This window comes from Aulonocara stuartgranti, assembly GCF_965226115.1.
Source record: "Aulonocara stuartgranti genome assembly, chromosome: 23".
Taxonomy (NCBI): Eukaryota; Metazoa; Chordata; class Actinopteri; order Cichliformes; family Cichlidae; genus Aulonocara; species Aulonocara stuartgranti.
The window spans coordinates 26097307-26110000 of NC_138958.1; the positions used below are offsets into that span (position 1 = coordinate 26097307).

The following is a 12694-nucleotide window of genomic DNA, read 5'->3' on the forward strand; positions in this document are numbered from 1 at the left end:
TGTTGTTAGAATTTATTTAATATTACTTTCTACACCAGGATCTTTTTCTACGTAGCTGACGGCTGGTAACTGTGCAGGGGCGGATCTAGCAAAGTTTAGCCAGGGGGGCCAATAGGGCATTAACGGGGAAAAGGGGGCACAAAGACATACTTTTCTTTCTTATTCTCATTTAAAATGTCGAGCTTTTAATAAATAATTATCTGAATCTTACACCCAAAGTTTTAATCTGATGTAAAATGAATAGAAGTCCATTACTGTATATAGTAACTATTAAGTCTAATATATCCTAGTAAGCTATAGTACTTTTTCCTTTGGGAAGGTACAATCTGTGCAGTCGGCAGTTCTGTTGAAGAAAGATGTTGAATCTATTTAATTATTCTTGAAAAATAATTTATTTCTGGGCATTTTTTTTCACACTGCATCAAATTAAAGTTGATTACGTCGATTAAGCATCATGAGGTGGAGGGTGGGGGTGGTTCCCTATTTTTTTTTTTTTTTTGCTGGGAGTTTTAGAGCCCTATTAGTTAGGTTGCTTACTCTTTAAAATACCAGAATAGGGAGGATGGAGTAGGTTTAAGTTTATTAGATTGATGGGTTTTGCTGAACTATGAAATATTTTGGGTCCAGTGCATTTTTTGCATACAGGTATAACAGAATAGCTTTAGTGTTTTGTTTTTTTTTTGTTTTTTTTAACTTGAGTATGAACTTATACAAAAAGCAGCAAGATATTAAAAAAAAGTTTTATTGATTAAAAAACACATTGTATTGGATTCATATCGGTATCGGCCGATATCCAAATTTATGATATCGGTATCGGACATAAAAAAGTGGTATCGTGCCATCTCTAGTTGTGACAGTGATGTACACTGTCTTGTTGGTATATGTATGATTTCTATACATTTTACGTCAGATAAAAACTTTGGTTGTAAGATCCACATAATTATTTAATAAAAGCCAGATATTTTTAAAAGAGAATAAGAAAAAAAAAGTATTTCTTTGTGCCCCCCCTCTCCCTGTTAATGCCCTACCTGCCCCCCTGGCAAAACTTTGAGCTACTTAGAAAAGGATCCTGGGGTTATTTGCCTCTCAGAAACAGTTCATAACTTCCCTTCAACTAATTCATGTCACCTAAAAGGTAAACCTGTTCAGCTATGAAGATTCGGTAAGGAGATCTCCTGGTTTCATCTTCATGTTTCCCTCTCACCACATATCCAAACTAGGGATGCACCGATACCGATACCGGTATCGGCCTCGATACCACATTTTCTAAAGTACTCGTACTCGTTAAAAGTCCCCCGATATCGAGGACCGATACCACGGTCTGAGCCCTGTCTATGTTTGAGCGGCATGTAAGGGGTTAACCACAAGCGCCGAGTGCCCGCCCCCAGGCCCCGAGTGCCCGCCCCCAGGCCCCGGCTGCAGCTCAGAGCGGGGAGAAAGCAAGGCGAGACATATCAGCTGTGTGGAACTATTTCAAAGTGAACGAAGACGCGAAAACAAAGGCGGACTACAAATTATGCTCAGCGAAATTGTCCAGAGGAGGCTCTAAAGGTAGTGCATTTAACACAAGCAATTTAATCAAGCACCTAAAATCCCAACACAACAACGAGTACAAAGAGTTTACCCACGCTTATTTACCCACGCTTATTAGCACAGAGGAGCATAGCTGATGCTATAGCAGTGGGACGGAAAATAGTTGGGCATTTTAAACATTCCGCCTTAGCCTACTCCCGCCTCGAGGACATTCAGGGACAGCTCAACCAGCCAATAAAGAGACTGCAGCAGGACGTACAGACGCGCTGGAACAGCACGTATTACATGGTCCAGTCCCTCATTGAGCAAAAGCGAGTGCACGAACTCCCTGACTATCTCACCGCTCACCAATGGGCTCTTATGGAGACAACTGTTGCCATCCTCGCCCCCTTTGAGGAACTAAAAAAGTGAGCAGCTACGACGCACTAGCCTCTGATGTCATCCCAGCTGTGACTGTGCTAGTGAGACTTCTAAACAGGGAAACAGACGAACAAATTTAAAATAAAATTTTGTTTTTTTTATAATTATTTATTCTGTAATATGTTGCATACAACATGCTTTTCATTTTAAATAAATGTTCTTAATTCCAAACTATACCCTTGTTTGTTTATTTTTTGTTAAATTATAGGACTAAAGCTGTTACCTGCAAATTTAAATCATGTTTTTATTAAGTACTCGGTATCGGCGAGTACTGAAATGCAAGTACTCGTACTCGTTTCCAAAAAAGTGGTATTGGTGCATCCCTAATCCAAACCGATATCATGACCAGCAGCTTTTACAGCTGTGGCTCCAGCAAACATCAGCTGATACTAGAAATTAATATTAAATAAATTCTAACAACAGCTGATCAAGCTTAAACGTGCTGCTGTTGTTTAGCGCGACATCCGCTGGTTTCCTCTTTCTGGCGCAAAGTGGGCGATAAACAAGCAAGAGAGCCGATCAGCTGATCATTGATCAGTTTCATGATTGAAGTAGCCACAGGAGAGGGAGGGGAGAGAATGAGAGAAGAAGAGGCAGCTGACAGCGTAAAGACACAGAATAACTCCAGCTTTGTGTCTTTTTTTCATTGTAGCTGAAGTCCGGGACAAACTGTGTTCCTTTTCACCTCAATACGAAACGCGAAATATTTTCTCTGAATACCAGACGATTCTGTTTTTTACGGGACGATTGGCAACTCTACTAACTAACCTTATGAATAAAATAAAGTTCACTATCAATAACATCAAAGCACCCATCCAGCTGTATAGAAACTCCGTCATGCTAACTACTACCCAGTACGAAAAAGTGAGCACAACGAAAATAAACTCCACCTAAACTTGGTTTATATCTGACCCAGATAGACTGCAGGTCTTCTTACCTTCTTCTTACCTGAAGTTCAGTTCACCTGACACTCGGACCTGCGGCCGCCTCAGGTCTCTCCTCCTCCTGCCTCTTTCCCTCATCCACCTGCTGGCCTCTGTGGAAGCTCCGCCACAGCCACCACCAAACAACTGAGTTATTTTTACACATCGACTAGTATCTGGCCAATCCACCACCTTTCATTGTTTATACCGTTACAAAAAAAAAAAAAAATCATCGGCCCACAAAAACAAAAAATCACCATCGGGCCCACCAGGCATATGCCCGGTAGGCCCGATGGCCAGTCCAGCTATATCTGTAAGTCTTTGCTGTTGGTCACTTTACACTCCCTGGTATCATTGTGTGTTTGTTTGCTTTCTTTTGGGCAGGAGTTCACACGTCTGTTGGTGTAAAAAGCGCGAGTAAGGACATGTGCAGCTAAAAGCCTCCTCAACCTCTTGTTGGTGCCGTGTTTCACTTCAGCATTTAAACTCTGAGAGGTTTCTAATGCAACTGTAAGGAGTGTGTCTAAGTTTCACACATGCCACTTTCTGCCCTTCTGGTGCTTTCTGTTGCCACTGGTTTAGGTATTCCTGGAGAAATAAATATAGTTATGTTGATCAAGAATTAACAGCAAAATCAACAAGGCCAATATAAACTCATAGTATCAGCATGTGTAACATTATGTAACAAAATGTTATACCACCATCAATTAACATTGAGGCTACAATACAAAGTTGGCAGAAGTTGCACCTGGTGTGGTCTTCTGCTGCTGCCGAGGTGCTCTTTGGTAGATTGGCAGCTTGTGAAAATTCACATCAGCCAGTCTGGCATCAAAAACCATGCTGCGTTCAAAGTCACTTCAAATATTCCATAGATAATTTTGACTATCTTGGATGTTTTGAGTCCTGACACATGGTGGCAGTGCTGCGCTGGGATATGTCGGCAGCTGATTATTAATTCTGATATAACATGGACTCTTAGTGGGCGTTATGGTGCTTTTTAAATCCTTAACTCTTCTTTACTTCTTACCCGACTTTCCTTTAATGATGTCATGCATCTGGAGTGGCTATTTGTACACTGTCTTTTAAAAATCTGAGGACATCAGAATTGGGGACTACACTGACACCCGGTGGGCAAAAGACAGCAGTTAGCACAACCAATCAAATAGCATAAACAACACGACAAAGGAGGCCCCGCTACAGTGTGATTACACAAAATCCTTTATTTCAAGGATCCAAGAGCACATTTCAACACATGGCAGACTGCATTTTTTTGTTTTTTAAACACATGTTAGCGCACAACTACAACTTCCAGTGATTTAAAAAAAAACAAACAAACAACAAAAGAAAGTCTGCGTGCATTAAAAAACAGCACAGGGAGAGTTTGGTTTAATTTAAACTCAGATTTTTAAAAAAGAAAGATTAAATCTGTGGACAAAGTGGGTTTTAGCAAGTGAAACGAGTGATTTTAAAGTCTCCAAATGCTGAGAGCAGAGCAGGTCTTTGCTCATCGTTATGGCACCATACTGCTTTGAGCTAACGTGTCTTCAAACATGACATATAGATAAAACACACTGAGACTCTTAGGGACAATATTCATATGACAAGGAATCATAAAATGCTTTTCTTAAAAACTACTTTCAGTGCAAGAGCTTGTCAGAGCTGTGATTACAAAGCAGTGATTGAACAACACCATTATAAACACATCTTATACACACACACAATTAGTTTTTCAGGTTGTAAATAGCCTTGAGATCTCAAAGTTTTTTTTTCTTCCATACAGCGTGTCAGTGTGTGATCTGACTACTGATTTTAAATGATCTGCTTTAAGAAAAATCTGATTGTAAGAAAAAGTCAGTAAGAAAAGGAAAAAAACAAAAACAAAGAGGAAAATCTATAAATGCGTTTCGATTGTCGTCGGCTGACGTGAGCAAAAAATCGCTTCTAAGCAACTTTCTGTGGCGAGTTCAAAGCTTCGTGATTCACACGAGACATTCAGCAACAGAGCGCCTCTTTTGGTTTCTGAGTCAGTGCTAAATGCTAAATGCTGTCCCGTCTGCCCTCCAGCTGCTCTTAATATCTCCGTTCATGTCATGTCACCGCTGAGCTAATATATGTCAAAACACAAAGCTAAAATAATGATGTTGTGCCCTGCCACATTATACGCACCGAGACAAAACCTGTCAGTGTGTCTTGAAATGGCTCTCTTAAGGTGCAACAATGCCTTTCAGCTAGTTAGTGAGCAGCCAAAGGAAGTCCACAGCCTCAAGTGAAGCCAAAACCAGTTCAACTGATGTCTAAAGGTTTTATAATTATACATAATTAAATATGTAGACTGATCTTGATTTAAAAAGCTGCACAAAGAATGCTAAAACTGCATGGAGAAAACAAACAGCAAAATGCTGACTTTAAGTAAAGGTTCTGTAATTTTGTTAAATAATACGACGTAAAATGTTCAATTCAATGGAATCTACTCAAAAGAAATTTATGTGATTAGTATACATTCAGTTTATACCAAGCACACTCCTCAATGAAGCAAATAAACCTTTTATTTTATATATTTCAGTTGCATTCGTACGTTGTGTTTATGAGGTCAAAGATTCATTTTTTCCACAACTTTTCCACATTTTTATTTCATGACAAACTTTCGTCGACGTGAGTCAACACGACAGGAAAGCTTTCCTTGTTGCCTCCTCCACTTTATGCTTGATTTAACATTTCTGGGGAAGCTTTTATTACACTTACAGTAACATAACGTGTTAACGTTGTACTCCACTGCGTGGGTGAGGAGGTTCACTCACAGTGAGTGAGTGAAGAAAGGAGAAACTATAGAGGTGCTGATTAACAGCGGCAAAGACTCTCACACTGAGCTGAAAGGAAACTAGGGCAGCTGAAACAGGTGAGTGACTCCAGGACAATTTTTTTATTGATTGTATTTATCTTGTTGTTTTTAACATTTCACCGATTCAGTACATTTATATTTTAATTTTACAAATCTGGGAAAGCAATGTTTAAGTCAGGCGCTACACTTTACGTGCTCGTGATTCCTGTAGAGTCCACTTGGGTTAATTTCATCATCAAATAGTGAGTGTTAGGCTCTACCCAAGAGTTTTTTGTGACTTCTTTACATTATAATACAACAGCTACTCACATGCAGAGTACTAAAACATAATCATAGCTTGTATTAATTGTGTATTAACTCATTCACTGCCAGCCATTGGCAGTGAATGAGTTAAACCCATTGACTCATTCACTGCAATTGACGGCTATAGACGTCAATGGCAGTGAATGAGTTAATTTTACCCTCGTATCAGAAGCATGAAATTGGCATGTCACAATTACATTTCTTACAACTGAATTGAGGTTTTTATTCTTACACTGTTACAGATAAAAATAAGTTTTTAGCTATGCTGCAATATTTGTATTGTGCATTGTCCATATTGAGTGCCCACCAAGGGTGTTTTGTCCTACCACCACACAAAAATCTTTTTTTAAAGTATGTTTTAATTGGCCTAAACTTAAAATAGACTTATTTTAAGTTCAGGCCATTTTTCAAACAGCCAAAATCAGTTTTGTAGATGTAAAAATTCAGTTTTAGGGTCTTCCGAACTTGAATTACAAACAAGAATGTTGCAGAGTGCCCTCTAGTGGACAAACTGTGCAAGCTTAACACTCATAGCATGGTTGAAGGGTGTTTCTTATTTAATTTTCATTTACAGGTTGTCTTAAATACTGATACCAGCTAATATCAGCCCTGTGATAAAACGCTGAGGCACCAACCAAAAATCCTGATGGTTTCACAGACACTTTATATCGTGTGAGACAAAAACTTTGGCTTTAGTTTTCATTTTCCTTTTGCTTCATGATTTGAAATCACACTTCAAAATTCATGCTTTGCAAATTTTGCAAACAGGGATGAGAGGAACGGTAAAAAAAAAAATGCTACTGTCTGTGAAGTTTCTGGATTTAAACTAGGGCTGTCACAATTTCCAATAACAATATTTTTGTGATGCAAGAACATTTTGTTTTTTTATTACTGTGTGTTGTTTAACATAAAACACATACAGCCCCAGTTTAACCCTCTGATCATGCAGACATATTGATTACTATCACTTTAATAACTTCTTCAGTTCCAGTTAATCTGACATGACATGAACGCAGTGGGCTGTAAGCTTTGACGTAAACTGCCTTCAGAACAGCTGGATCGCAGTCTCAGTGAGCGAGACATTTTCAAACATTACACAACCAGCAGGGTCAACAGGGGCTTCACGTGAAGAAAGCCCAGCCAGGTGAGCTCTAGTACTGCTAATTAATGTGCACCAGGGTTTAAAGTGTGGAAGTCAGTCAGTGCTAAACCAGCTACAAGTTCTCACTTTAGATATGAGAATAAAATATTTTTTTTAGTTATTCACACTTTGAAGGAATAAACGGTCGGGAGTCTGACAGGCTGAAAGGCATTAACGGGAGATTTTCACACTCTCCGGTCAGGAAACAAACCAAAAAACGCTCTTTGATGTTTGATTTCAGCACCGCTGATCGACAAATCAGACCGCCCAAGCCGGTGCACGACATTGGTGTAAACTTCAAAAAGGCGAAAATGCAGCATTAGGGTGAACCGATAAAAACCGTCTGCTAGTCCTCTCTAATCTTAAAAGGAACCCAGATTATGAAATCGTGTAGAGCTTGTGATGTCATCTTGTGCCTTCATTTTATGAAAAGTGGAAAAGTCCTTTCACTAATAGGCTGCCATGTTGTTTAAAGTTGCAGTGCACTCTGGGTAGAGACATCTAATGGTCCCTACAGCAAGACAGACACTTTTTCTGGTCGGCTGTACTCGAGCTGTACAACATGAAGATGACCACTGTAATAATCCTCTACGTTTCTTATATCACGTCCATGTGTCTAAACCCCTCTCCCCTTACTGATCATGGCTGAGCCCGACTCTGCTGGACATTTCTTCCTGCTAAAAGGGAGTTTTTCCTTCCCACTGTCATCAAGTGCTTGCTCATAGAGGCTCGTCTGACTGTTGAGTTTTCTGTGTATTATTGTAGGGTCTCTACCTTACAATATAAAGCACCTTGAGGCAACTGCTGTTGAGATTTGGTGCCATTAAATTGAATCAACTTTATTTGGACCAAAGCACTGTAAATGATATCACAGTAGTTCATCCTTTGTGTAATTTTGAGCTGAATGCATTGCACATGTAAACTAATGGCAGCTTTCGTAGGTCAAAATATACCTGAAACATTTAGGATTTGCTTGATCAGCAGAGGACATTAAGGCCAATAAGCTGAAATAGTCGGGGTTCCTCTTAACCTTTCTCAACATATTTTAAAACACAAAAAAAATCTAATTTAAAACAACATCAATAGGAAAGAAATGCTTATTTTCCCAATATGTAGCACCAGGGAAAAAAAACTACTAACCCCACAGTTGATCTACATCTAGGTGACAAAACGAACACTGATGTTTAAATAATCTGTTTGTTTCTCTGATCTGACGTCACAGCGTTTTCCATAAATGAATGGCTCAAAATGTTTGCATTAAAATATACTGCAGATTGTATATGATTAAAGTCTTCACCAGTGGTTTTAAATGTTTCAGATGACTTCTTGTGACCAATTTTCTAAGCACACCACACCATGAGCTTTAAGCTAAAATGTTTCCTACTTTAAAGGCAGCTGTTGGTTTGAGTTTGCTGAGAAAATGCAGTTTAAGTCGAGCTGCAGACTCAAGGCTTTACAGGAGATTTGTTTTTTGGGTTTTTTTTGGTCAACACATCATCATCAGTTGTGGTGAATTAGCTCTCAGAGGATTTAAAGACTTTAACCTTCACGTTACCCAACACCACAAAAATGTTTCCTGGATTCATCAGCCTATTTTCCTACAAAGTTTCATAGTTTTGACAGGAATTATTCACTAGTGTGGCAAAGATAATGGAAAGCATGATTTGTTCTATGTTCGAATTTGATGCTCTGATTTGATCTGATCTTCTCTGTTTTGAAAACCATTATTCAGTCATGAGAGTGTCTCTCCACAAAATACACTGACTTAAAAGCAACTTTGTTGCAATAAGACAGTCTGCAATCAGTCTGCAACTGAATGGGGTTAAGTTGTCAATTACATGCAATCTGCAAATCATTGATAAAAAGTTCTTCAGGATTGTTACTGAATTAAATTATTTTAATTTTACTTACTCCTTAGACCTTTTTCATTAATAAACATTTTATTCTATTTATTTTTTGCTTTTTATTGTATTTTATCTGACCTTATTTTATATATCTTTATTTATTATTTCATCTGTTTTACTTTCATCATGTCCAAAGACCATTTAAAATTTCTGTTTTACTTCATCTGCTGCCTTTTTATTTTATTTTAAAATTGGCTAACATTGCAAGCTAATGTCTTATTACCATCTCGTCATTCATCAATCAAGTACATTAAACTGCACTGAGCTGCATGAAAGATGCTATACAAATAAAGATTCGCTGACTGATTGCTGTTGCTTGATGCAGCATATGTGATATTTTATTTTTATTAATGCTCAGCGTGTAAGTTTTGGTCCTTCTCAACTACCATAGCGATCACTTCTCAAAGCTCATGCTCAAAGTGTTTGCCTGTATTTATTTTATTACTTGAATATTTGTATTAATTTCTATATTTTTCAAGATATTTGCATGAATATAAAGTGGTGATCAAAAAGGTTTTCATAGGAACAAGCAGGATAGATTCTATCACACTCAAGTTAATGGAAGTTAGGTTAATGGGTACAGTAAATTATTACAACTATAAACGTGTGTGTATAATTAGCTGTTATGCTTCTAAAGCATCTCTAATTAGTGTAACTGAAGCTCCGACATATTATAACAGAGTTCTTAACATAAAAAAATGAACTGAAATGAGTGTAATTAATAAACCCCCCAAGTCATTTTAATCAGGAAAAACAGCTCAGGGGTTTGAGAGTTAAAGTCTTTTAAACTTGAAGATCATTTCAGGCTGAACCTAAACCAACAGCTGGGTGTGCATACAGTTAAAAAAAATAGCCGGCAGTACTTGAATAGTTCAGTTTTCACATTATGTGCCACTAAAACCGGCCTTTTTGTTTCTTATTTTGAGCACCAAAGAGAGATAATAAAGATAAAAAAAAAGTGCAGTAATTGAGTGTAATTGCGTCTTCCACTTATTTTCTGTTCGATTAACTGTTTACACACCGGCCACAAAGTGATGAGTTTTGGCTTGACAGCAAAAACCCAGTTGCGGTCAGATCGTCAGGACCACATGTTTGAACCAGATGTGGACACTTTCAGAGAGAGCTCGTCCTCTTCCTCTACCAGAGGAGATCTGAGGTTTTCTGAGCAGCACAGGTGAGATGAAACAAATGCTATTAAAGAGAAGCTGATCTGAAGTCTTTTTAGTTTGCATCCTTATAAAATCATGATTGTCAAATGCAGACACAGTCTGTTTTTCCTCTTCTCTTTTCTGTTCTACCTTCTCAGAGGAAAAATCCAGATTTCTAGGAGTCCTGAAGGGCAGGAAGTTCATCTGGGCATGGGACTGGGATGTCGCCTGTGGCCACTGCGTTCCCATTGGACATCAGACACGTCCTGACGTACGCCGTGCTTGCGGCTCCAAGGAGGCAGCCATTCTCCAGCTGAGAAACAACACAACAGGGTCACACTGTAAGAAAAACACACTAATTTCTGAGAAAAAGGGCACAGTTTTAGAAAAAATGTATCTCTCCCCAAACAACCAATAACAAAACTAGAAAAACTGTCAAATGTCCAAAAAAATGAAGTAATTTCTAGAACTGGCAGGTGTCCAAGAAAAAACTGTCTCCAAGAAAAGAACTCCATAACGGAAAGACATCGATTCACTTTTCAAGGTTAAGTTGAAAAGAAATGTAAGTAAAAATGGACAATGTCTGTGTGAAAGTGCTGCAGTTTAGTGAATTACACAGCTAGCTACATATAGAAACCCGTGCTGGAAGGATGAGTCGTTCTGATGAAAACAAATTTGTTGTCTGCTTTACTCACATGAATGAAAAGAAGTGTTGGTGGTGTTCTACTCACTTTTCTTATGAGTTGTAGAAGGCTTTAACCTCATTCATTATTGTTCATGTTAATTATTTCTTTTCTTCAGTGGTCCAAACGTGCTGTAAAACCGTGTAATCTGTTCACAGCAGAGCTGTGCCTCTCTCTGGCTGCCTCGCCCTCCCTCCCCCCTCCTCACTGCATTCGCAGCATTAGGTAATGATGACAGTCAAATTGTAGGTCAGTGCCGCTCATGCTTGACTGGTCAGCCTGCCAGTATTTTTCTTTCAGCGACAGCCACTGACCCTGAAGAATAACAGCAGAGGCTGAATGGGGAGGGGATGAATGGATGCCTGCTGGGGTCGTCCATCTCTGGGGCATCCCGACCTTATTCTATTCATTATTGTACTCCTTCTCACTGCCGTCGCTTTGCTGCTCTGTGCTCCTGTTTCATCACATCTCTTTTGTCATGTCTCAGTTTGTTTTTTGGCTCCAAACACCAGCAAAAAGCTACTATGACAACTACTGAGCAAATTTCAACAATGCAGTATGTCACAAAATCATTAGCACTGGAGCAACATGCTACGTGAGCCCTTTTTCTGTCACACAAGCTTCACGTTGGGCTTTTATTGCCAAGTTAACAATGCAGACTTGTTATAAACCTTCAAGCCTAAATCTGGCAGCGCCAACTGGCGAGGTCTCATTCCCTCATTATGTTTTACAATGGGAATTTCTCTAGACCTCCAACTTGTACTCCAATAGATCAGTGTTTTTAGGACCTTTCTCTGCTCTGCTTAGTTATTACTGGAAAAGGGTTTGGTTGGACTTTAAAGACAAGTTCCCGTTTCTCCTGAACATTTTTGGGTCTCATTAGGCAATTTAAATGATGTTATGGGGAGTTGAGTTTAGAATTGGCTGTTGTGAGTCTAACAGGATCCAAACATCAGAATGCCTGCACTGTTTTAAATACCAACGTCTCAAATAAAACACCTCAAAATAATGGATTTTATTCAGGCTTTTATAACTACTAGCTGGGTATCTAACTCGTGAACAGTAAAAACAGTCTTGAAACTCAGTTTAAGGCTTTTCTCTGCAACACGTGACAGTAAAGTGTCATGTTCCTACCTTCATTCGTGGAGTAGCATTCATTATTTAACACCATAGGTGAAAGTGGTGAACTCTTACTAAGCTCTTAACAACACACTTACATTTCAAGATTTAACTATGGAAAGATGTAAGACTCAAACTTTCATTAACCCTAACTCTCATGTAGCATCAGCTAAAATACCTGAGAGACCAGCGTGGCCACTCTGAGTGAATCTGGTGACAGCCAGTTCATATCATTAGTTGATAAAGTAGTTTAAAAATGGCCAGTTGCTCAGGCCTCAGACACACAGGCCTTGAGGCACGTTGGCAACCATCTGGCAACCACCAGTTGCACTGGAAAAATATATATCCCTCAACTTGTTGCGCGTGGTTGCTGGCAGTCCCTGTGAAATTGATTGCTAAAGCCCCGTTCACACAGGCCTAAAGACTGCTTGGTAACCACCTTTCGCTAGTGGTTTCTAACAGTCACTAGCAAGAAAGAGGTCAATTGTGATTACTTTGGTTGCTAACAGGTTACCAAACTTTGACTGCAACCCTTCAGTAAAAGTTGTGTCTTACCATCTTAATTGTGCCTTAAGCAACACAATTAGAGCAACACAACTTTACTTTGATGGCAAATGTGCTCATGTTTTCAGACAAGACTGTCTTCAGAGTCAGTGTTGGTTAACTAGTGACCGAACTCCT

At 39.0% G+C, this 12694-nt stretch overlaps 2 protein-coding genes across 4 annotated transcripts in view; both read right to left on the minus strand.

Moving 5' to 3' along the window:
• Window positions 1–12694, minus strand: part of LOC309701330 (glutaminase kidney isoform, mitochondrial) — a 226636-nt gene that overhangs the window by 174869 nt on the left and 39073 nt on the right. The gene's annotated exons all lie outside the window — the stretch shown is intronic.
• Window positions 4077–12694, minus strand: part of ahr1b (aryl hydrocarbon receptor 1b) — a 64017-nt gene continuing 55399 nt past the window's right edge. For all 3 annotated transcript variants that reach the window (XM_082525443.1, XM_082525444.1, XM_082525445.1), the window contains one exon: window positions 4077–10524. In XM_082525443.1, coding sequence (XP_082381569.1) covers window positions 10387–10524 — 138 coding nt within the window. In that variant the 3' untranslated portion in view covers window positions 4077–10386. The remainder of the gene's footprint in view (window positions 10525–12694) is intronic.